The sequence below is a fragment of the Hyperolius riggenbachi genome, chromosome 10, assembly GCF_040937935.1.
Source record: "Hyperolius riggenbachi isolate aHypRig1 chromosome 10, aHypRig1.pri, whole genome shotgun sequence".
NCBI classification, from domain to species: domain Eukaryota; kingdom Metazoa; phylum Chordata; class Amphibia; order Anura; family Hyperoliidae; genus Hyperolius; species Hyperolius riggenbachi.
Genome location: NC_090655.1, coordinates 222,662,298 through 222,688,102, shown reverse-complemented (window position 1 = coordinate 222,688,102; position 25,805 = coordinate 222,662,298). Strand labels below are relative to the sequence as shown.

The 25,805-nt window shown below is 46.7% G+C and overlaps 1 protein-coding gene across 2 annotated transcripts; it reads right to left on the bottom strand.

Annotated features, from left to right (window-relative positions):
- Positions 1–1,667: 1,667 nt before the first annotated feature.
- LOC137534586 (oocyte zinc finger protein XlCOF8.4-like) lies at positions 1,668–24,986 on the bottom strand. 2 transcript variants are annotated; one of them, XM_068256153.1, is made up of 5 exons: positions 24,151–24,986; positions 15,264–15,379; positions 8,660–8,851; positions 8,451–8,577; positions 1,668–8,250 (listed from the first exon to the last, which is right to left on the bottom strand). In XM_068256153.1, the coding sequence occupies exons 2-5, from the start codon at positions 15,354–15,356 to the stop codon at positions 7,244–7,246; spliced, it is 1,419 nt and encodes a 472-aa protein (XP_068112254.1). In that variant the 5' UTR covers positions 15,357–15,379; positions 24,151–24,986; the 3' UTR covers positions 1,668–7,243. The 2 variants fall into 2 exon arrangements, with proteins under 2 accessions (XP_068112254.1, XP_068112253.1); XM_068256152.1 differs by lacking the exon at positions 24,151–24,986 and adding an exon at positions 19,584–19,791.
- Positions 24,987–25,805: the final 819 nt, after the last annotated feature.

Here is a 25,805-nt window from a genome sequence, read left to right as displayed (position 1 = left end):
GCTCCAGGAAGTAAACACTGCACGTCACTGAGTGCAGTGAATATTAATTAGCCATGTGCCTGGCCGCTCTCCGCTCCTCCCCAACATGACTGAGCATGTGCAAACAGTCTAACGCGGCTTAGCCGCGTAGAACACACAGCATGCAGCACTTTGCTGCGTTACAATGTAACGCAACATGGGCAGTGTGAACAGCCCACTTGTGTTACATTGCTGTGTGTTGGGGGAGTGTTACAGGCTGCACTAACGTGCGCCTGTAACGTCCCTGTGTGCAAGAAGCCTTAAGCAATACCAGTTTCTTGGCTGTCCTGCTGATGCTCTGCCTCTAATACTTTTAACCATAGACCCTGAACAAGCATATGCAATTCTTGTGTTTCTGACAATATTGTCAGAACTGACAAGATTAGCTGCATGCTTGTTTCTGGCGTAATTTAGCCACTACTGCAGCCAAATAGATCAGCAGAGATGTCAGGCAACTAGTATTGTTTAACAGGAAATAAATATGGCAGCCTACGTATCACTCTCACCTCGGGTTCACTTTAAGTGCTTCAGAAAACAGGACTATATTAGTTCAGAGAAGCTCTTTTGCATAGCTGAAGTCTTCTTGTACTGGAAACAATATGAGACTCATATCTGTGCTACTGATGTTCTATTTCTTAGCTGTATTACACATACAATTCATTATATCATAAGTTTATTTTCACTTCTGGTTTGCTTTAGGCCTGGAACCCACTACAAATCGCAAGTATTTTAATGAGCGTTATGTAAGCGATTTCTTGAGTGTTTTCTGGTGATTTTTGTAGCGATTTTAAAAAGTGTAAGCTTTTTGCCAGCGATTGTGTAGCGATTTTGCAATTTACTGTATTTTTTGGACTTTAAGACTCACTTTTACCCCACTCAAAAGTGGGGTAAAAAGGTCACTGCGTCTTATAGTCCAAATACAGGGAGTTCCTGACTTGTGAACACCTGCCGATACGAACCTCCAACCCACCACAATGTCAGGGACTCCATGTACTTTGCTCATGCAGAGGAGGACACAGGGGGACAAACGGAGGACAACTGGGCATAGAGGAGGACACAAGGGGGACAGAGGACACAGGGATACACAAGAGGTACAAGGGGGCATGAGGTACAAAGGGGGCATAATCCACAAGATGCCCCTTCACCATGGATTCACCAGGTTTAGTATATACATTTTCCCCTGGTTTTGTCCTCTAAAATTAGGTGCGTCTTGCGGTCAGATTGGTCTTTTCAATATATCATAATTTTATTAACAGTTTGAATTAATTTAAAATTGCACTCAAATCGCTATGTGTAACGATTCATGAGCGATTACACCAGCGTTTATATACTTTACATTGCATAAACACAAACGCTAATGCCACCAAAATGCTGCATGTCCTGCGATAGCGATTTTGCTAATCGCAATCACTCCAGTGGAATTTGGCCCATCCATTAACATTAGCTGAGCGTTTAGAGAAATCACTAGCATTTTTAATCACTCCCTAATCACTCTCTAAATGCTCCAAAATTGCTCTAGTGGGCCCCAGCCCTCAATGGAGATTTCCATGAAGCAGAAGCTCTTAGTGGGAAAGCTGATGACGTTTTTGCAGGTATTGGAAGGACATTGTTATACCTTTTGTTTACAAATACACTGATTGTCAACAGCATGTATTTTTCTTTTTTTATTTGGCAAAACATATTACATTTTTCATAGACATTTTAATGCACAATTTCTTCATTACAAATAATTTAGTAAATGCATACATAAAACTGTGCACCAACTGGGTCTTTGAAACGATTGAGGTTTAGTAGGGAGATGGGGTGGGGCCTAGCTCACATTTACAAGAATATTTTAAATTTACATACAGTATAATCTCGTTATAATAAACTCAGGTATAGTAAACAATCAGGTATAGTAAACTACCTCTCCAGGTCCTGGCCAGTCTCCATTATAAGTCTATGGGTGCAACGCCTGGTATAGTAAACTCTGATATAATAAAACTTCTGTTATAGTAAACATGTTTTTTAGCCCCTATGTGACGCTGACCCAGGATATAGTAAACAGTGGGCAGGGCATGCGTTATATGTCAGTGTGAAACCCAAGGTCAGCTGCTCTCTTCAGGCTGGTTGCAGGTGAGCTGATGCCTGATAATATTTGTAAGACAAGAAGAATGGCACTGGCGCTGGATATACAGTACTGTACAGATAAGCAGCCTGGGGAAAATGAGAAATAATGTGAATGTAAACAAAAGAGGATGCAGCGTTACCACTTCCACTTTACAATCACTGATTAAAGTATCATCACAGTCCTCCCACAGGATTGTATGCACTCCCGGGTATCTCTTCCCTTGTTAGCGATGATACTCCTGGTAGCGTGTGGAGCACAGTACAGGCTACTTTCACTTGTAGTGCAGATCAGAGCGGGCCTACTCGCTGCAAAACTAAGGAGAGTGAAGAGGAGAGTGCTAAGTTCAGCCAGCAGAGGTATCGGAGCCACTCGTATTACAGATGCGAGTGGCTTATCATGATTGGCTGCATTTTGAAGAGAGGCTTCATGACTGGCTCAAGTGTGAGCAGAAGGTTTGGCAGGACATGTGCTGTAAGTCCCACCTGCGGAGGTATAGGAGCCACTCACAGGAAGCAAGTGGCTGCCTCTATTCAGTGACGGCTGCAATTTCTAAGGAGCACTGGATACTGTACTAGCAGTTTTTCAACCTGGCCCTAAGGTGTACTTTACCTTGTAGTCTACCAAATGTGCAAGTGCTTGTACTGTACCCCCAATGGGAGGATAGAGTTGCTTCTCTGCAGCAGAGAATGTACCGGGGCATGCTGGGCCGATTTCTGATATAGTTAACTTCTGATATAGTGAACCACTTTTCCCTGTTCTTTGGAGTTTACTACAACGAGCTTATGTTGTATTTGCTTCCACATGGTCAAATATGAAAGTGCTTTATTTTCTTTATTTACATACGGTACTTCACACATGTTAGGCCTTACATTTCTATGTTAAGTGTTAGGATGTCGATCAGTTTTTTTATTGCTGTTTGCAGTGGTTCCCAACAACACACAAGTGTCTCAGTGCTACACCCTCCTGCCACCCTTAACCCCGTTAAATGTGCCGCTTATCTCCTGTCCCTTGCTTTCACAGCGCACTAACAGCAGAATGTGACTCTTCATCCCCGTCTCCCATGAGTGCCTCACCTGCCAACAAGCCAATAACAAGGAGGGTCCACTCTGATTGGATGCTGGTCAGGGCAGCAGAGGCAAAGCTGAAAGATGCATTGGCAATGGTGGCTGCGTAAAAGGAGAGAAGGGAGTCAGCAGGAAAACACAAGGTAATTCATTTGAGCTGCCTGACTGGAGGTCTGCCAGAGGAGGCTATCACTGAAGAGCTGTTACTGAGGGGCGATCACTGGAAGAGCTGTCACTAAGGATTGGTCACTGGGACAGCTGTCACAGAGGGTTGATCACTGGAAAAGCTGTCACTGAGGGGCGGTCACTGGGAGAGCTGTCACCGAGGAGCGGTAACTGGGAGAGCTGTCACTGAGTGGCTGTCCCTGGGAGAGCTGTCACTGAGGGGTGATCACTGGAAGAGTTGTCACTGAGGGGCGGTCACTGAAAGAACTAACACTGAGGGGCGGTCACTGGGTGAGCTGTCACTGAGGGGCTGTCCCTGGGAGAGCTGTCACTGAGGGGCAGTCACAGGAAGAGATGTCACTGAGGGGCTGTCACTGGAAGACCTGTCTATGAGGGGCGGTCACTGGAAGAGCTGTCACTGAGGGGCGATCACTGGAAGACCTGTCTATGAGGGGCGGTCACTGGAAGAGATGTCACTGGAAGAGCTGTCACTTGGAGAGCCATCACTGAGGGGCTGTCACAGGGAGAGCTGTCACTGTGAGATTTGCCACTGAGCGGCTTTCCCTGGGAGAGCGGTCACTGGGGGGGGCTGTCACTGAGGGGCTGTCACTAAGAGAGCTGTAACTGGGAGAGTTGTCAATGTAAGGGCTGTCACTGAGGGGCTGTCACTAAGAGAGCTGAAACTGGGAGGGGTGTCACTGAGGGGATCACTGGAAGGGCGGTCACCAAGGGCCTTTCAGTGTGAGAGCTGTCATTGAGGTGTTGTCCCTAGAGAGCTGTCACTGAGAGAGCGGTCACTGAGGGACTGTTATTGGGGGAGCTGTCACTGAGGGGCTGTCCCTGGGAGAGCTGTCACTGAGGGGCTGTTGCTGGGCAAGCTGTCACTGGGGGGCTGTCACTGGGTGAGCTGTCACTGAGGGGCTGTCTCTGGGAGAGCTGTCACTGATGGGCTGTCACTGGGAGAGCTGTCATTGAGGGGCTGTCACTGAGGGGCTGTCACTGGGAGAGCTGTCCCTGAGAGAGCTGTCATTGAGGAGCGGTCACTTGAAGAGCTGTCACTGAGGGGCTGTCCCTGGGAGAGCTGTCACTGAGGGGCTGTCCCTGGGAGAGCTGTCACTGAGCGTCTGTCCCTGGAAGAGCTGTCACTGGGACAGCTGTCACTGGCGTATCTGTCAGTAAGGGGCTGTCCCTGGGAGAACTATCATTGAAAGAGCTGTCACTGAGGGGCTGACCCTGGGAGAGCTGTCACTGGAGGAGAAGTCACTGAGGGGCTGTCACTGGGAGAGCTGTCACTGAGGGGCTGTCACTGGGAAAGCTGTCACTGAGGGGCTGTCCCTGGGAGAGCTGTCACTAAGGGGCTGTCACTGGAAAAGAAGTCGCTGAGGGGCTGTCCATGAGGGGCTGTCACCGGGATAGCTGTCCCTGGGGGGCTGTCACTGGGAGAGCTGTCCCTGAGGGGCTGTCCCTGGGAGAGCTGTCCCTGGGAGAGCTGTCACTAAGGGGCTGTCACTGGAAAAGAAGTCGCTGAGGGGCTGTTCCCAGGTGAGCTGTCCATGAGGGGCTGTCACCGGGATAGTTGTCTCTGGGGGGCTGTCGCTGGGAGAGCTGTCCCTGAGGGGCTGTCACTGGGAGAGCTGTCACTGAGGAGCGGTCTCTGGGATCATTGTGATAAGTATCGTAGATCAGCCTCGGAAAAAGCACCGCCGTGCGAAACGGCTGTTAGGCTATCGTTTTTGCCCTGCACCCACCACTGCTACCATCTGATATGGTAGGACATTCTCTTCATGCAGTTGTTTGAATGCACAAGATGTTTGCACATGACTTTTTGTACCTGCCTCTTTGAATGCAAGAATTTTTTATACAAGTGGTGATTTCATTCACACTGAAAACACTATTAAAACAGAATTAACTGCAGTGCCTGATCCAACAGTCTTTTTTATTTTTGATGCCGATCCTTAAGGTCTAATTTCGCTAATTTATCATGAGCACGCTGTGTCTGTAATATGGTCAAGGTGATAATATTGTCGATCCTCACCCCCAGTGATACGGCTGTGAACCCCAAAGTGCCGGCAGCCATCCACTTCCAGATTTGATCTGTCCCTGGGAGAGCTGTCGCTGAGGGGCTGTCCCCAGGTGAGCTGTCCATGAGGGGCTGTCACTGGGAGAGCTGTCCCTGGGGGGCTGTCACTGGGAGAGCTGTCCCTGAAGGGCTATCACTGGGAGAGCTGTCACTGAAGAGCGGTCTCTGGGATCATTGTGATAAGTAGTGATAAAGTTATTGGGGAATGAAAGGGAGGAGCGCTAAAATGTAAAAATTCCTCTTGTCCATAAGGTAAAAAATACCTGCGGGCTGAAATAGTTAATAATAATAAAAGTGTATTATAAATCATATTGAAAAAAAGATTCTCTAAAGATACAAAGGTAAGGCTGCAAATTGTCAGTAGTGGCCTGGTCCACATTGCCAACAGCGTGCCCGGTCCTCCACCCCCTGCAAAGTAAATACACAACTTACATTTGCAATGTATGACTGTTGGCCACCTTCTCACTGCCTGACATACTGCAGCCTCCTCTCAATCCTCTTCCTGCTTCTTCACGTTCCTGTTTTCCTGTGACATGGGCCACACTGACGCTCCTCATGGAATGGGGGAAAAGAGAGGCCAGGGGAAGAGAGCCGAGTCTGACTCTGTGAGGAAATAGCCATTTGTAATGGAAAATATTGCTGTTTGAATATCTGTCCGTTTTAGACATGTATTGCTGACTGCAAATGAACATGGATCGTCTTTAAGAACATTGCATTACAGAATCACTTGTTTTAATACTGATGTGTGTAGTAGATATGGCTGCTTATGTATTATCCTGTCCACCATGAAAGCTGGTGCAGATCCTGCCTACACGCTGCTTGCACAGACTGGAAGCGTCTATCCAGGCAGCCTCCAGGGCAGAAGCTGGCAGCCTGGTGCTGAATGGATACCCTGCGGTGGCAATTGCCTGCTCATAGGTGCCCAGGGCAGGGTGCAGGGCCGCAGCAGCAGAGATAGCCTGGACTTAGTTGAGGTAATACACAAGTACCTGTAGTTTTTGGCCAGGAGCAAAGTGGCAATCTTGGAGTATTTCCTCACTGAGGGGCTTTGGGAATAGGGGATGATGGGCAGCAGCTCATCCAGGGCATTGGTCAGGTCGTACATGCATCTTCTCTCTCTGGCGCTGATGTTCAGCCTCAGGGCTTTCTGCTTTTTAGATTTCTTGGCTACGGTTAGAGCACCAGGAACATTAAACTTGACGCCAGCCTGAGAGGCCCAGTGATCTGCCATGCTGAGCGCCGGCAGTTCAAAGTGACCATCACTGTCATCATCTCTGCCTATCTCAACCAAAGGCCAGACTATCTTTGCTGCCTTTATGCACAACTCTCCTGCTGCCAGCCTGCCACTGCTGCTGCCCTGCGGGCCTATGAGCAGGTGGGCTTCCACCACAGGGTACTAAATGCAGGTGTCCTCCAGTCTGCAAGTGGTGTACAGGCAGGATCTGCATCAACTTTCATGGGTAACAAGATAATACGTAAGTAGCCTGCAATTTTTTAACATAAGTGGAATATCAACACATTTTGGGGTTGATTTACGCCCTTAATATTGCCGTTCGATGTCTGCCGAATACCAGTACAAACGCCAGCAAAGTACGTTGCTCAATAAGCGGGACCTGCAGTACATGGGTAACACGGGTATTGCTACAGTAATGTTGTGTGTTACCATAACAACTTATGTACTGTAGCTCGATAACTGTGGTTAGTCTGCACACACCAATATTAACAGCGCTACACGAATCAACCCCAAAATGAGTTGAAATTATTTTTCACTTTGTCTAGCATAAAAAAACAACAACAAAGAAAACCTCAGATGCCACCAGTGTCATTCTCGTGATCTCGATGCCTCTTGCGCTTCAGATGTCTCACTAGAGATGACCTACACATAAAGGCTTTCCCACACTTCGGACAGGGGAAGGGCCTCTCCCCGGTATGTGTTCTTTCATGGATGAGGAGGTCAGATCGGTTTCTGAAACACTTGCTGCAGCGGGAACAGGCATGCGGCTTCTCTCCCATGTGACTCCGCTGATGAGATACGCGATGGGAATTGCTGACGAAGGATCGGCCACACATAAAACAAGGATAAGGCTTTTCTCCTGTGTGGATACGCTGGTGAATAACGCAATCAGAGTTATTTTTAAAACCTTTGCCACAGATAGCGCAAGAGAAAGGCCGTTCCCCTGTGTGAGTTCTTTGATGGATGACCAAGTTTGACTTCCTGCTGAAGCGCTTGTCACACTGGTTACAGGAATATGGCTTCTCACCGGTGTGGCCTCTGTGGTGGACCTCCAGGTCAGATTTACAACGAAAACATTTGCCACATTCCAAGCAGGCATAGGCCTTCTGTCTCAAGATTTTCCTCTGGTATCCCCCAAATGGTTGTATCCTGGAAGGAGGACAAGAAATCTGCCTTTGTAAAGGGAAGTGGTCTTCCAAAAAGAATGGCTGTTGCTCCAATCCATCATAGCTATGAAACTGGTCAGAAGAGGCCACTTCGTGGTCAAAATCCTTGTAGATATGGGACATGGAATGATCTTGATCTGTGCTCATAGAGTCTTGTTCACAAGAGAGGGGTTCCTCCTTAATCAGAAACGATGTATATTCTATTGGATCTGCAGAGTCATCAGTGTGGGATCGATTATCTTCTTCATCACAAGACGTTGGTGTCTCAGTAGTGTTCTCCAATACATACGCTGAATCTTGTTCCACAAGTGAAGAGACTATGGCAGGCGGGTCATCGGTGGCAACGCCAGGGTCTTCATCTTCGCAATGCAGAGATGGAGAAACATCTGGTTGAGAAGGTCCAGAGACTAAGCCTATTAAAAAAAGGCATTATGGTGACACTACAGGACTATCGTAAGATGATAAGACATCAATGCTAACAGAGAAAGATTCTTTGAAGAGGCAATTTGTAGCGGAGTGTTATAATGGCAGACAAGAATAAGTAGAATCAAGTTTAGGATCAGCACAACTGCTTCTACGCCATCATAAAAGTAGGCTGAAATTCTCCTCTTACCTGTTGGTGATGGAAGAGGCAGTTGTTTCTCCATCATGACGTTTTTGTAGACATCTTTATGCCCTTCTATATACTCCCACTCTCCCATGGAGAAAAAGACGGTGACATCCTGACACCTTATAGGAACCTGCCACACATAATGATAGTCACCCTCCAGACACATGACTGATGAAACTGAAAAATGTCCCAGAATTCCCACCCCTGCTCACCTCTTCGGTCAGCAGCTCAGTAATCCTGCTGGTGACTTCTAGAATCTTCTCACTGTTGTTTCTGTCAGATTTTAAGGGGGAAGATGGAGGCGCAGTGATGGGTCTCTGGGCTCTGCTCCAGCCTCCTGAGATACCAGGACACATTGTGGGCGTCAAAATAACTCCAGATGTCCTGTTTATTATGGTGTAATCCTATATGGTGACAAAACAGTACATGGATAAATTATATAATGTCTGATTATTCTTAAGTAATCCAAACATATTTGTTTTATAATGCTAGTTGTGTCAGGATATACGCAGTGGGAAAGTATACAGGACATGGTAGCCATTTTTCTTAACTCGTATCTTGTGGGAGCCTCCATTTTGTCTTTCTGTTGTTTGTGTAAAATACCATGGTATGTAAGCAGTGTTCATTTACATTCCATTTCCTGTAAACTGCAGTAAGGGGATGTTTAGCTAGCCAGTAGAAAATAAGGAAACTGTTAATTTGCCAGCCATTGCCATAGGCAAATTACATGAATAGAGTGGTGTGTAGGCAACTGTCTGTATCATGTCAGAAGCAAACATATACACTTCTTTGAAGTCTACCTGCAATGACAGTTAACCTCCTGAGCGGTATGCCCAACACTGTGTTGGGCAAGGAATTTTTGCAGAAAGCTCTATGCCCGACACAGTGTTGGGAATGCCGCTCAGAAGGTTTCCTTAGCTACAGGAGCGCCACAATATAAGTTAGCTAGGTGTAGGGGCTCCTGTACATTCTAAGCAGCATTAGGTATGTTAGTCATAGCACCCCCCACCCCCCAAATCCCCCTGATGCAGCCGCTATACATACCAAGCTTCGTTCCAGCGCTATACATACCAAGCTTCGTTCCAGCAATCGTTCCATCCTCCCTGCACAGCTCCGCATATCTTCCGGTATGCGGAGGATCTGGATTGATGTCATGTGACATCTGGCGTCATGCAGAGTGTGGTTGAGAGCGACAGTCTTGTGTTAGTTTGAATCAGGCTGCTCCCTCTGCTCAGGAATAGTCTCTGCAGGCTTGCCGTGGGGCCAGTTCCTGAAACTAGTCATGTGACATTCCCAGAATTCTCCTCTACCATCCAATCAGATCTGTGTTTTATGCCTAGAGATATGAGTGATGTCATGTGACACTCCAAGAATGCTCCTTACCTCTGCAGTCAGGCCAGTGTTTTAATGTACCACAATAAATGTCAAATGATTGTAACAGCCCCAATGATCTCCCCCTCAGCAGGATGACATAAATGGCACCTCCCCTTCTTAAGTAGTCTCTATGGAGATCCCAACCAGCTTGCAACAGGAATATATTACATTTTCCAGGATAGAGAGAGCCATTACCACCCCATAGTATTACACTCACCATCCACTAAGACCCTCTGTTGGGTCATTTGGTACCTTGGTAGCATTATCGGGTCATCCCCCACCTCCAAGGTAATTGCTGGCCCTCTCCTTCCACAGATCCTTTCCTCCAATGCTCCAATATCATAGCATCCACAATGTACATCAAATTAAAAGCCTTGCATGGTGTAAAACCAAAAGCATTTATTATTAATAAAAAGCTATTGCACTAACGTGTCTTGATAGAAAACACAGCGTTATTTAGCTGCAGGCTCTCCACCATTTGTGGGCCAGTGGTGGGCGCAGAGCAGGGGTGCAGCTAAGGTTTTTGTGGCCCCAAGCGGACTGCAGGCCGAGGCCCACAACCTGCGGCGCGCGAAGCGCGCCGCGCCGAAAAAAGGGGTGTGTTCATTGCGCGGGAAAGTGGGCGTGACATGACATGTGGGTGGAGCCAGGGTGTGGCCATGACATGTGAGTGGAGCCAACTGCATGATGCTTACATGTCAATATGGACCAAAAAAACAAAACAAACATTTCAATGTAGAAAGCGGTAGACTTTACCCCCCCCCCCCCCCTAAAAAAGAAAAAAAAATACATAAACAAAAAATACATAAGTAGGACATTAGACTATGGTAGGGATTAAATGGGGAGCTCCTCTGAGAGCAGTCAGTGACATGGCTATGTACTTTGTAAAGTGCTGCACAAGAGGTCACGGCGGTAGTAATGCACTAGCACAGAACGCTGTGATATGCAGGAGCAAACACGGCCAAGCATGCACAACAGAGCACACAGCCAGCCCGGTACACCAGCCCCAAGCATGATCGCAGCCAACAGTATAGGTGCTAAGGTACGTCAGTGCGGCGCGCGTAGCGCGCCGCTGCAAAAAAATGGGCATGGTCATGACATCATGTGAGCGGGGCTAACATAGGTAACGCATAACAGTGAGGCGGCAGGCCAGAGTTTCCTCCCACAACAGTTAGGCAAAGTTACTCTAATGATGGGTACACACTGAGATTTTCTGGTCGATTTACTGTCAGATGGATTATTTCCAACATGTTCGATTTGCTTTCCGATCGATTTCATATTAAAGTGCACGGAAATCGATCGGAAAATGCTCGGAAAACAATCGAAAAGCAAATCGGACATGTTGGAAATAATCCATCTGACAGTAAGTCGACCAGAAAATCTCATAGTGTGTACCCAGCATAAGGCTCCCTGCACACTGCAAATCCGATTTGCGATTCCAATTTTCCCTGAATGCTAGCAACAGAATAACGCAGAAAAAACAGCATGCAGTAACGATTAAAAATCGGAATCACATGCAGTGTGCAGGGAGCCTAAGAGTAATTAGACATGCCACAAACTATAAGGAAGCAGTGTTTCTGCCATGATGTGGTGAGAAAGAAGATTTGCATCATGGATGCGCAGATGATAAATCAGCAGAAACTGCTATTTATTAGCATACCATTTAGTAATCATGAGATGACAAAAGAATGTCAAATGCTGCAACAATGATCCCAAAGCAGCAAATGTAGCCAACTATGACCATCAAGTAATAAATGCAGCAACCATTACCTCTGACATATAAACTGCAACAACCGTTACCTCCGACACATCAAATGCAAGAACCATTACCTCTGACACATGATATGCAACAACCAGGGCTGTGGAGTCGGTACAAAAATCTTCCGATTCAGACTCCTCAGTTTATGAAACCACGACTCCCGACTCCAACTCCGACTCCGGGTACCCAAAATGGCTCTGACTCCGACTCCTTAGTCTAATACTTAACAGGGCTGTGGATTTTGTACAAAAATCATCCGACTCCTGACTCCGACTCCTCAGTTTATGAAATCAACGACTCCAACTCCAGGTGCCCAAAATTGCCCCGACTCCTCGACTCCGACTCCATAGCCCTGGCAACAACCCCTACTTCTCACACATGGTATGCAAAAACCTTACTTCCGACACATAATAAGCAACAACTATTACCTCCAATGCATGAAATGCAAGAACCATTACATCTGAAACATGATATGCAACAACCCCAACTTCCGACAAATGAATGCAGCAAATGATTTCCCTAACACATGGAATACAGCAAACGTTACTTTTGACATATGAAATGCATCAAATCGGAAATTAGGAAAATATTACCTCCCACACGTTAAAATTCAGTAAGCATTATCCACCCACACATGAAAAATACACATATAAAAATGCAGCAAATGTTACCTTAGACATAATTTAATTAAATGTTCTGGCCCACTGGGTGCTGGCGGGATGGAGCTGCTGAGTAGGGTGGGATAGTGAAACTGGATGCGGCTGAGAGGGCGACACTGGGCGGAAGGAGGGTGACATTGCCTGGAAGGGGAGGAGGATGACACTAGTTGGAGAGGAGGATGACACTAGGTGGGGAGGAGGATAACACTGGGTGGGGAGAGGGTGACACTGACTGGGTTGGGAGGTGGGTGATACTAATGGGGTGTGGAGGAGGGTGACAGACACTAAGTGGGGAGGAGTGTAATAGGTAGGTGTCCCAGTAAAGGTAGCTAGGCGTAAATAGGCACCCCCGTAAGTAGCTAGGCGTAGGTAGGTGCCCCTATAGGTAGCTAGGCGTAGGTAGGTGCCCCATAGGTAGCTAGGCGTAGGTAGGTGCCCCCTGTAGGTAGCTAGGCATAGGTAGGTGCCCCCATAGGTAGCTAGGTGCCCCTATAGGTAGCTAGGTGTAGCTAGGTGCCCCTATAGGTAGCTAGGCATAGGTAGGTTCCCCCATAGGTAGGTAGGTGCCCCATAGGTAGGTGCTCCATAGGCAGCTAGGTGTAGGTAGGTGCCCCATAGGTAGCTAGGCGTCGGTAGGTGCCCCCTGTAGGTAGCTAGGCGTAGGGAGGTGCCCCATAGGTAGCTAGGTGTAGGTAGGTTCCCCCATAGGTAGGTAGGTGCCCCATAGGTAGCTAGTCATAGGTAGGTGCCCCCTGTAGGTAGCTAGGCGTAGGTAGGTGCTCCATAGGTAGGTAGGAGTCCCAGTATAGGTAGCTAGGTGCCACTATAGGTAGCTAGGCGTAGGTAGGTGCCCCATAGGTAGCTAGGCATAGGTAGGTGCCCCATAGGTAGCTAGGCGTGGGTAGGTGCCCCATAGGTAGCTAGGCATAGCTAGGTGCCCCTATAGGTAGCTAGGCGTAGGTAGGTGCCCCCATAGGCAGCTAGGCGTAGGTAGGTGCCCCATAGGTAGCTAGGCATCAGTAGGTGCCCCCTGTAGGTAGCTAGGCATAGGTAGGTGCCCCCATAGGTAGCTAGGTGTAGCTAGGTGCCCCCATAGGTATCTAGGTGTAGCTAGGTGCCCCTATAGGTAGCTAGGCATAGGTAGGTTCCCCCATAGGTAGGTAGGTGCCCCATAGGTAGGTGCTCCATAGGCAGCTAGGTATAGGTAGGTGCCCCATAGGTAGCTAGGCGTCGGTAGGTGCCCCCTGTAGGTAGCTAGGCGTAGGGAGGTGCCCCATAGGTAGCTAGGCGTAGGTAGGTTCCCCCATAGGTAGGTAGGTGCCCCATAGGTAGCTAGGCATAGGTAGGTGCCCCCTGTAGGTAGCTAGGTGTAGGTAGGTGCTCCATAGGTAGGTAGGAGTCCCAGTATAGGTAGCTAGGTGCCACTATAGGTAGCTAGGTGTAGGTTGGTGCCCCATAGGTAGCTAGGCGTAGGTAGGTGCCCCATAGGTAGCTAGGTGTAGGTAGGTGCCCAATAGGTAGCTAGGTGTAGGTAGGTGCCCCATAGGTAGCTAGGCATAGCTAGGTGCCCCTAAAGGTAGCTAGGTGCCCCCATAGGTAGATAGCTAGGCATAAGTAGGTGCCCCCATAGATAGCGAGCGGGCAGGGAGCAGGGGTAGAAGGCAGACAGGCGGGCAAGGAGATTGGTGGCTTTGCCGGGAGTCATGCACCATTTGTACTTCCGGTTCCTGCAGTCCATGTGGAACGCAGAACCGGAAGTATGCGGCGCATACACCCGGCTTCAGGGAGGGTGGGCAGAGCAGTGGGCGGGGGCGGAACTAAAGCGGCCAAGCAGCCGCTCTATTGGTGGGTGGGCAGGGACAGAGCCTTCCCCTCGCCGGAGTCTGCCCGCCCCCTGAGCCCGTACCAAGAAGCCGCTGCGGCAGGACAGTGACGGTGTGACGTCATAACGACGTCACGGAGACTCCGAGGCCCCTAAAAACATGAGGCCCCAAGCAGCCGCTTGGTCTGCTTGGTGCCTGGCGGCGCCCCTGGCGCAGAGAAGTGTCCCCGTTATCCTGGTCTCACTCCAGACTGATCCGTTGCCACGCGTACAGCTCCATCCACACACACTCTCACTCCGAGCCGGTCAGGTGACATGTGGGTCTACTTCTGCATCCAAGCTCCGCCCAACATGTTTCGTCACCCATGACATGCTATGTACATGCTATGAACATTAGCACACTATGAAGTAGAGGACCAGCAATTGTCAGGGAGGTGGGGGATGATCTGATAACGCTCCCAACTGACCCAACAGAAAGTGTTAGGGGATGGTAAGTGTCATACTACAAGTGTGGTGGGAGCTCTCTTTAAAGAGGAACTTCAGCCTAAACAAACATACTGTCATTAAGTTACATTAGTTATGTTAATTGAAATAGATAGGTAATATAATCTCTTACCCACCCTGTTTTAAAAGAACAGGCAAATGTTTGTGATTTCATGGGGGCAGCCATCTTTTTGGTTAAAAGGAGGTGACAGGGAGCATGAGACACAGTTGCAACCGTCCTGTGTCCTGATAACCCCTCCCAGCTGCTAGGCAATGAGAAACAACAACATCAGAAATTCCATCATGCTTTGCACAGCATCAGGGGAAAAATGCCCAGGCAGTTTTCTTTGATGGGGCGAAGCTTAGCTTCTGTGCAGCTAAAAATGAGGCTTGAAAAACAAAGTTCTGATGCTGTGAAACTGTTAAAGAAACACCAAGCCTTTTCAGTGCTGCTGAGTAGATTTTTAGTCTGGAGATTCACTTTAAGAAGGGGAGGTGCCATTTATGTTGCACTCAGTTGAGGGGAAGATCATTGGGACTCAGTTGACATCCATTGTCATACATTTGGACTTAATTATGTAGCGCTTCCGCTGTGCAAACATTTCTAAGATTTAAAGAGGCAGCAAACCAATTATTGTAATCTGCACAGGGCTTTGTGTGTGTGTTTAAGTAGTAGACATAAGAGTGATAGCGTGTGAAACTCCCATGATCCTCCTCACCTCTCCAGTCAGCAGGTAGATGATCTCCAAGGTAAGCTTTAATATTTTCTCAGTCACGTGAGTCCAGTCCTTCTGCATTGTGGATTGAGTCATTTTGGTGGCTAGACCTTGCTGCTCTATGAAGCAGAAAAGAATACATACATTAGAGAAAAGCAACAAAGCTCTGTTTGACATTACAGCGGACCTGAACTCAGAACTTCCTCTCTGCTCTAAAAGATAAGCAACAGCATAATAATCCTAAAGGAAAAAAAACATTTCTTTGTTACAGCTGATACAAATCCTGCAATAAATCTGCAGTTTGTCTACTTTCTGCTTTCACGGAAGCAGACATAGGGTTAACATCCTGTATGCACAAATTAGCTTCTCTGCCGGGGCAGCCAGTTGACAAAGCTGAGAAATCAAATTACAGTTGTGATTAGAAACAAATGAGGGGGAATTAAACAGGCTAAACTCTCTAAATACCTACAGGGTGCATTTCTCTGTTTTCCTTCTGTCCTGTGCAAGAGTTCAGGTCCACTGAACAATTCTTATTTAGATTAGTATTATTATTAATAATAGATCTTCTGTGAGATTTATAACTGACCTCTCTGCTTCTGCCAACTGTCTTCTCTTCAGTATATGCCACATCCACCTGTACACAAAATCTCACCATATACCCTTCCTGTCCCCAGAGACCATAAGATTCCTAGCACATGCTTTCATTATCTCTCGCCTTCATTCCTGCAACATCCTCTTATAATGTATTCCACTAAATACATTTGTAGAAGCCATCTTCAGCGGTACGTTACAGAGTACATAGTCATGTCACCAACCAGGGCTGTGGTGTCGAGGAGTCGGGGCAATTTTTGGCACCCGGAGTTGGAGTCGTTGATTTCATAAACTGAGGAGTCGGAGTCAGGAGTCGTTAAGTATTAGACTAAGGAGTTGGAGTCGAGGAGTCGGAGTCTGAGCCATTTTGGGTACCCGGAGTCGGAGTTGGAGTCGTGGTTTCATAAACTGAGGACTTGGAGTCTGAGTTGGAGTCAGAAGATTTTTGTACCGACTCCACAGCCCTGTCACCAACTGCCCATTAGAGGATCTTACAATCTAATCCCTACTGTAGTCATGTTCTGATGTTCCTACCATAGTCTAAGGCTAATATTGGTTGGAAACCAATTAATTATCAGTATGTTTTTGGGATGTGGGAAGAAACTAAAGTCCCTGGAGCAAGCCCAAGTAAACACGGGGAGAGCATACAAACTCCATGCAGGTAGTATCCTGGCACAGATTTGAAGCAGGGAACCCAGAGGCACTGTACTATGTGCACCACACATGCTATATTACTTGCTTAAATACCAGTAAAATTGTTGTCAAATTAAGATGTTACATGGCTGAACTGAACAGCGCTCAGTGAAGCATCCACACTCCATCCCCCATCCGGTCATCCGGTCCCATCATCACCCACATGAAGTAAATGGAGAGAAACTGGTGGTGGCAACAACCAGACTTCCTTTGTGAGCACAGATCACCTGACCCCACCCATCTCCTCCCTCTGCTGCTCAGTGATTGACTCTTTGTGGCCAGCAATGTTACTGAAAATGTACAATCTTCTTTTCCTGCTCTCTTACCTGCATGGTGTGTAATAACACCTGCTCCCTTTTCTTTATGAAAGGGTTAAATAAAAAGGCAATGAGAAGTGGTCTCTCATTGCAGCCAGTGTAGTGATGAGAGGCATACAAGGCTTTTATAAACACAATGGGAGAGTGTGGGAAGTGACACAGCTGATCTGCTGTGCTGGTCACAAACAGTTAATCTTCAGCAGCAGAGGGAGGAGATGGATGAAGGTGATGAAGTAAATGTACCTATATTCTACTCTTGCAGTGCTATTAGCAATAGTAAAATAATTGTAAAGTACCACTGTGCGCTACCATTATTCCTCCCCGCTGCGCTCTGTGATAGTGCGGGGAGGAGGGGAGATGCCACAGGGAGGAGGGGGAATGCCGGGGGAGTAAGGGAGGAAATGACATCAGGATTGGCTTCAATCCTGTGGGAGCCAAGATGGCCCTTGTCTAGAAAAGGAATTCTCTTTATGGCTTCAATCCTGAGGGAGCCAAGATGGCCCCTGTCCAGAAAAGGAATTCTCTTTATGGCTTCAATCCTGTGGGAGCCAAGATGGCCCTTGTCTAGAAAAGGAATTCTCTTTATGGCTTCAATCCTGAGGGAGCCAAGATGGCCCTTGTCTAGAAAAGGAATTCTCTTTATGGCTTCAATCCTGAGGGAGCCAAGATGGCCCTTGTCTAGAAAAGGAATTCTCTTTATGGCTTCAATCCTGTGGGAGCCAAGATGGCCCCTGTCTAGAAAAGGAATTCTCTTTATAGGTTCAATCCTGTGGGAGCCAAGATGGCCCCTGTCCAGAAAAGGAATTCTCTTTATTTAATATATAAATTTGACTGAAATCAAAACATGGACAGTACAATACATCCCCCCCCCCAAAAAAAATTAAAAAAAAAATTGGTCATTACAGTGACAAAAGTGATGAATAAAATGTGTAACAACATTTCAAGACACAAAGGGGTGAAAGAGCTCTGCCCTTGCAAGCTTACAATCCAAAGGAATTGCAACGCACTGATGGCAAAAATTTCTAATTCATTGCTTTGTCTTTGTGAGTATAAAATGCATCCAGTCCACAGGGTTTTTAGCAGAACCTGGCAAATAGGTTTGTCAAAATTTGTTAAGTCAATGCTTAGCAGACTACAGATTGAAATGGAAAGACTAACTTTCAGGGTACGTTTCCACTACAGCGAATCTGCATGCGTTTTCTGCATGCAGATTCGCATAACCCATTCAAAATAATGGGACTGTTTCCATTTGTGCGGTATTCTGTGCGGTTTGTCGTGCAGAAAAAATCTGCACGGCAGAACCATCAGAATTCGCACGCCGCACGCGATTCGTCGGTAATGTAACTAAATAGGAAAACCGCAAGCGTTTTAGTCTTGCGGTTTTCCTGGCGTTTCTGTGCGCGTTTTTAACTAAAAACCTATGTCAATGCTTGCCGGCATTGACATGGTTAAAATCGAGTTGTGAAAACTGTGAGCGGTTCCGCGTGAAAATCCGCATAGAAACGGCAACGAAACCGCAACCGCATGCGGATTAGTTGCTGCGATTTTCACGCAGAAAGCGCGCAGCAGTAGTGGAAAGTACCCTTAATACTTATTATTATCATACCTCCCAACATTTTGTGATAAGAAAGAGGGACATTTTAAAGCGTGGTACACACCATGCAATTTCCCCATCAGATAGATGGGTCGAACAGATAATTTCCGACAGGACCGATCTGATTTCCGATCATTTTTCTGATCGATTTGCATAGATGTAAGCAGAAAATTTATCAAAAATCCGATCGGATCTGTCGGAAATTATCTATCGACCTATCTATCTGATGGGAAATTGCATGGTGTGTACCAGGCATAAGACATGCCTCTGCCACACCTCTAACCACGCCCCCACCACACCCCGTTGTCATGCATACCACTAAGAATTCAGGAGCAAAAGATGTCATTTTATCATTCAAACTGCACTGATCCTTTGTATCATAATTCCTTTTATTTCATTTTAACATATGAAATTAAGAAATACCAGTATATAAATGTAAATGGTGGAAATAAAGCTAAACACATTTTCAGTAGAAAAATACTTATATGTACATATAGATCTCTACATCCAGTGGCATAGGGTTTGCAGAGGTCTCACCTGCACCAGGGCCCTTGGGCCAGAGGGGCTCCATAGGATCCTCTCTGAACTGCAGTATTAGCTCTTTATTGGTTCTGTACTTGTAATGATCACTTCTAAATATGCTTTGAATAGTAGTAATCATTAACACACTGTGCCCCATCCCCTTCTTGCACCTCACTGTTGTTGTCTTTGGCAGGTTTTGGTGCGCCATATCAATTGTTTTGTATAAAGTGCTTGGGGAGGGGGGGGGGGGGGGGGCTGCGAGGCATGTAAAACTCGCACCAGGGCCCATAGCTCCTTAGCTACGCCACTGTCTACATCAGTCCTGAGAGAGGGACAAATGTGGAAGAGGGACAGAGGGGCTGTCTCTACAAAAGAGGGACAGCTAGAAGCTATGGTAAATTATTATTATGTAATTTGTGCATATAGCAGTTTTACAACAGATGTTTGGGAGAATCCAGCTGATAGCACATAATGAACTGTCTCTGAGTGCTGATGGACAGTACCAGGTGTCTGACTAATCACTGAAAATATTTTCTTTGTCTATAAAATGATTATTGCTATGTTAAGTAAAGATTCAGCTAAATCTATTCATGCAATCCTCATTACCTATAGAACCATCTCTCCCCTCCTCATCCTCTGGATTATAATAATGCAGTTCTTCTCAGTGCCATCCTTTGCACCCCCATGCTCTTTTCTGCTTTCAGTCACAGCAATACTCTGAGATCATCTAGTGCTGCCTGGCTATTATTCCTCTGAAAAGTGAGGTGAATCCTGGGAATCGTAGTGCACAGTCATATTACCAGCCACATCGGCAGTGGACCCAAAATGCAAAGCATTGCTGCGTGTATTCTGCTTCTCTATAGACTAGGGTGACTTCAGTGTTGTGCATTCCACATAGCTTCCTGTGCTTGCGTTTCATGCATGACTGAATGAGGCACTGAGCTTTATTTCTGCCATCTTGTGGTCAAGATGAAAACTACAACCAATGCATTTACATAAAAATATATGTATATTGCAGCAATGTGGCACCATATATAACAGGGTATAAAATATTAATAATATGCTAAATTAACTTTGCTTTCCTGAAACCAGTTTTAGGTAAATTAAATAATATCTAGCATATTAGTTTTATTACTATTATTGTATTTGGGATCAGTGACATCAAAATGTTACCCTGACCCCCTCTCCCCAGTGGATCCGAGATAAACTTTTACTCATTGCATAATTGTGTTCCTTTCATATAGTTTATAGGGCATTCCTCAAGCCAAATACTTTTTTGTTTTTGTTTTAATACTCTAATTTGCTATAAACTAAACATGCCTCGCCCACAGCTTTTCCTGTGCCTTGGCACTGTAGCAAGGGCTTATGGGAGCTCAGTCTGGGCAGGAGGAGGTGTTGCTAGCCAGAGATTTCACAGGCAGAGGGGAGGAGGAAGGATAAGAGGGGGTGAATTTATCACAGGCTGAGGGCTGGAGATGCTATCAGCTTGCCTGTGTGTAATGTGACAAACAGAACATGGCTGCCCTCATTGTATCACAGGAATAAATAATAATAAACTGTTGAAGCTGTTTGCAACTAGATATGCTGTGTGAACTATCTAAACTTTAGATAAGATATATAGACAAGTTACTTGTTATAGTTCGTTTTTCATCTCGGATCCGCTTTAACATGAATGTAAACTAAAATAATAAAAAAAATTATTAACCCATGGAGAGGGAAGGCTCTGGGTCCTATAGAGCCTTCCTGTTCCTCTCAGGGTCTATTTGTTCCAGTGCTGGCTCCCCCATTAGCAGTACTGCTCTGTGCCACCGCGGGAAGCTTTGGAAGTCTTCAGTAGCACTCAGGCTGAAGTCTCCTGCGGCGGCAGGTTGGTACGAGGTGACAGCACTGGAACGAGTGGACCGTGAGAGGAGCAGGAAGGCTCTATAGTAACCAGAGTCTTTCCTCTCCTCAGGTAAGTATGTTTGTTTTTTAAATTTCAGTTAACATTGGCTTCAATGCATAATACTCGCATGTTACAGACCACCAAAACCAGCTTTCCAATGACAGTCACTGTTCTGAGGGACGTGTAAGTAGAATAAATTGAATAGTTTGGTAATTATTACCACTTTTCAAAGCACATATAGAGGCGTTCATTAGCACCACTAAACCAACAAAGAGCTTATGCTGAAACCCGAGAAGGCCCCCAATGTGGACTCCTTAGTTCCAGGGGCTCTGGTGCAGTTGCAGCCTTTGCATCAGAGCCGGATTAAGGCTAAATGGGGCCCTAAGCAAAGTAACTGATTTGGGCCCCCCCATCATGTCGTAATAGAATCAGAAGATGCAGCTGCACAGCAATATGTCGCACACACCGGGCAGCCGAGCTACTGGTTGCTATGGGCAACAGCACGCTTTCCTCTGTGGGTGCACAATGCAGGGAATAGCAGCGGCAAAATGCAGAGTGAGAGATGAATGGCTGGGACATTTGCACTCAGGGGCTGGGGCACCCCTGTGAAGAGGGTGCCAGATATCACAGCAGCAGCACTTTCCCCCTGCATCTCCAGCCTGGCAATAGCAGAAAGCTCTGGACACCGCCAAACCGGAAGCCGTTCCCCAGACAGAATTACATAACCACTCCCACCACCGAACAACCAATTTCCTCCCAAACTAGACAGCCACCATGCAGCCTCCATCCCAGTGAATACGATAGTCCAGCAGAGAAGGCAGCCGCAGTGGGGGAGAATGACAGCACCAGATGAATCACATTCACCTATTGCGATCCAAGCAATAGAGGTCCCGTCATCCGGAGCCCATCTGTCTCCTCTAGAGTGCTGCCACTCTGTTACTACTACTATTACTACATGTCTGATCTGAGAATCAGGAAGTTCAGAGCGAGCGGCTGCACTGTAGAAGAGACAGATGGGTTTCAGATGACGGGATCTCTATTGCTTGGATCATGGATAGGTGAGTGAGAGTTTGCCATCTGCTGCTATCATTCTTGCTGCAGCTGTGGTTCTCTGTGGGAAGGGAGGGTGGAGTGGGCAGCGGCAGAGCGCACAGTAGCAGGAGGGGGACCTAGGAGGAGAGCCTGGCTCTGAAGACAATCAGCAGCGCACGGCATCATTTGACAAGACAAGACAAATAACATTTATATCGCGCTTTTCTCCTGGTGGACTCAAAGCGCCAGAGCTGCAGCCACTAGGAGGCGCCCTATAGGCAGTAGCAGTGTTAGAGAGACTTGCCTACGGTCTCCTACTGAATAGGTGCTGGCTTACTGAACAGGCAGAGCTGAGATTCGAACCCTGGTCTCCTGTGTCAGCGGCAGAGCCCTTAAAGGGACTCCAAGCAGTGCCTGTGGATATGCCTTTAAGCATACCCACAACTAATTCATTACATCCTCACACCTACCAGCATGATGTTTGTAATTATATCCCCCTGGGTTCCTTATATTTCATTGCATTGTGCTGAATCAAGCTGCCAACTTTAGAGAAAAGTCATCCTGTGGCCGTGATTTCGATCGTGAAAATATCAAAAACTAAAAGGTATAGAGCAGCCGTTTATATATCATTGGAAAGAGGAGAAAAAGAGCTTTAAAATGATATGAATCTTTCATTAGTTACTGCACTGCTCAGAGTCCCTTTAACCATTATACCATCCAGCCACCGCTGACTTTGGAGAAAAGTCGTCCTGTGGCCGCGATTTCAATCGCGAAAATATCGAAAACTAAAAGGCATAGAGCAGCTGTTTATATATCATTGGAAAGAGGAGAAAGAGAGCTTTAAAATGATATGCATCTTTCCATAGTTACTGCACTGTTTAGAGTCCCTTTAACCATTATACCATCCAGCCACCGCTGACAGGATGGCAAGGGCTGGTTTATGTGCTAATGGGGCCCCTTTGACTCTGAATGGGGCCCCAAGCGACTGCTTTTGTTGCCTGGTCGGTAATCCGGCCCTGCTTTGCATCCTCTATTTCTACACCACTGCTTGGCATAGCTTCTCAGGAGGTGGAGCTTTTTGGTTACTTTTGTCTTTTTGAAAAACATCCAAATGGTTCTTGCGCTCTATAACTACATTGGGTACTCTGTAATAACAACAACAAAAAGCAACAACCTGCTTCGCTACTGTGTGCAAGTGTCCCATACTGTTATGGGGGTGAGAAGAGAATACAGATAATTTGGGAGGGAGTCAGGAGCTGCTTGTGCTAGTGGGAGGAGGGAGGGCAGACAAAGGCCATTTAATGCTGCTATTGGGTAGGCTGTCTCTGCCCCTCCCACAATGGTGATATTGCCCTGTCGTAGGCTGTCTCTGCCCCTCCCCAAATGGTGACATTATTTTGCCGTAGGCTGTGCCTCTGCCCCTCCCACAATGAAGACATTCTTTTTGCCGTAGGCTGTGCCTCTGCCTCTTTCACAATGGTGACATTATCCTGCAGTAGGCTGTGTCTCTGCCCCTCCCACAATGGTGAAATTATTCAGCAGTAGGCTGTGTCTCTGCCCCTCCCACAATGGTGACAGTCTTTTGACATAGGCTGTACCTCTGCCCCTCCCACAATGGTGACATTATCCTGCCATAGGCTGTGTCCTTGCCCCTCCCACAATGGTGATATTGCCCTGTCTAGGCTGTCTCTGACCCCCCCCCCCCCAATGGTGACATTCTTTTGCCGTAGGTTGTGCCTCTGCCCCTCCCACAATGGTGACTTTTTTGCCATAGGCTGTGCCTCTGCCACTCCCACAATGGTGACATTACCCTGCCTAGGCTGTGTCCCTGCCCATCCCACAATGGTGATGTTGCCCTGTCTAGGCTTTCCCTGTCCCTCCCACAATGGTGATATTATCCTGCAGTAGGCTGTGTCCCTGCCCCTCCCACAATGGTGATATTATACTGCTGTAGGCTGTGTCCCTGCCCCTCCCACAATGGTGATATTATCCTGCAGTAGGCTGTGCCTCTGCCTCTTTCACAATGGTGATATTATCCTGCAGTAGGTTCAAATGTTTTATTAACTGTCCCTTTCACAGTTTTTAGTAAAATCCTACTTTCCGAACCATGCAAAGGTTTTAAATACTACAAAAGCAACCGAGCACATTTATTATTCTGTGTATTGCTAGGAAGTACAAGCTCCTTATGTACATACCGTATTAAAAACATAGATATTACTGGCAAGGGTTATAATATATTAACACATGGTTACTTACTATACGGTAGCCAGTGAAAGGTGACCCATTCATGTTTATACGGTCTTTAAAAGTGCACATCTTTATTTGTCTCCGATGGTGGACGCTGCATCTGAGAGAAGCTCGAGGTCTCAGGAGGACAGGAGACCTGCATTTGTGTGTGGATGGTCTCATGCTTGGCTAATGCTGTCTTACAGTGGAACCCTTTGCCACATTGGGTGCAGGAGTATGGCCTCTGTCCAGCGTGAGTACGCTCATGTAAGAGAAGGTTGGATCTCTGGATAAATCGTTTACCACAGTCAGAGCAGCTGTATGGCTGTTCCCCCGTGTGAATCCTGAAGTGACGGTTGAGGTCAGGCTGCTTCAGGAAAGATTTGCCACGTTCAGGGCAGGAGAATGGCTTCACCCGGCTGTGGTACTTGCGGTGTTTGGTGAGGCGGGATTTCGAGATGAAGCATTTCCCACACTCATCGCAGTAGTATGGTTTATCACCAGTGTGAATGCGCCAATGGGTCTGAAGAACAGAATTGGTGGTGAAACATTTCCCACAGTCTGGGCACCGAAATGGCCTCTCCCCAGTGTGGGACCTCTGGTAGGTGACAAGATGAGCATTTTTTATAAAGGCTTTCCCACACACAGAGCAAGAAAATGGACACTCTCCTGTATGAATGCGTTGGTGTGTTACAAGCTGGGATTTGTAGAGGAAACACTTCCCACATTCGGAGCAGGAGTATGGCTTCTGTCCTACGATGTTTCATGAGTTCTGCATTAGTCTCAGAGCTCTTCCCACAACCACAACAACCGTACGGTTTATCTTCATTATGGGTTTGAACAACAAGTAAGTTTGACATAACATGTTGGTCAGATCCCAAAAGAACATTCTCTACCATCAACAGAGACCTTCTCATACTGTAGGTTTTTGAGTGAGAAAACTGAGCTAGAAGGGCCTTCTCCTTAACATGAGAAGACAAAGGCTGTGTATGAAGTGTTGGTGGAGAGATGTCAGGGTGGGGGAGATGTTCTTCAGTTGAGATTGGTTCCTCCTTAAAGAGACTCTGTAACAAATTTTTCAGCCTTAGTTCTTCTATCCTATAAGTTCCTATGCCTGTTCTAATCTGCTCTGGCTTACTGCAGTCTTTCCTAACTGCACTGTCTCTGTAATAAATCAATGTATCTTTCCTCTGTCCTGTTTGTCGGGCTAAGGATTGATTGTGTGGAATGTGCAGGGCTGCTTGTGATTGGTAGAAGCGATACACACCCTCTGCAGGCCCCCTGCATACTCTGAATGACTCATACACTATGCTTAGCTGAGCCTATTAGAAGCTGGTTAGTTTGTTTGTAAACACTGCCTAAAACTGTTAATTACAAGCCAGGATTGCAGCAGGGAGTGGCAGAAACACTCTCTTTAATATGAATAGGTGAAGATTGGGTGAAACTGTCTGAGGAAACATCAGAGAGGGGGAAGTTTTCCTCCTTATTATGAATAGGTGAAAGTCGTGTGTCATGTTTCTGCGAGGAGATGTCAGGGTGGAGGAGATCTTCCTCAGCTGAGATGGGTTCCTTCTTAATAATTATTGAAAGATCATCTTCATCTACTTCATCGTCATGGAGGTCTCCTAAAAGAAAAATCTTGTTAAATATCTTTTTATTCTTTATCGCTGTTTCACCTTTTTTGA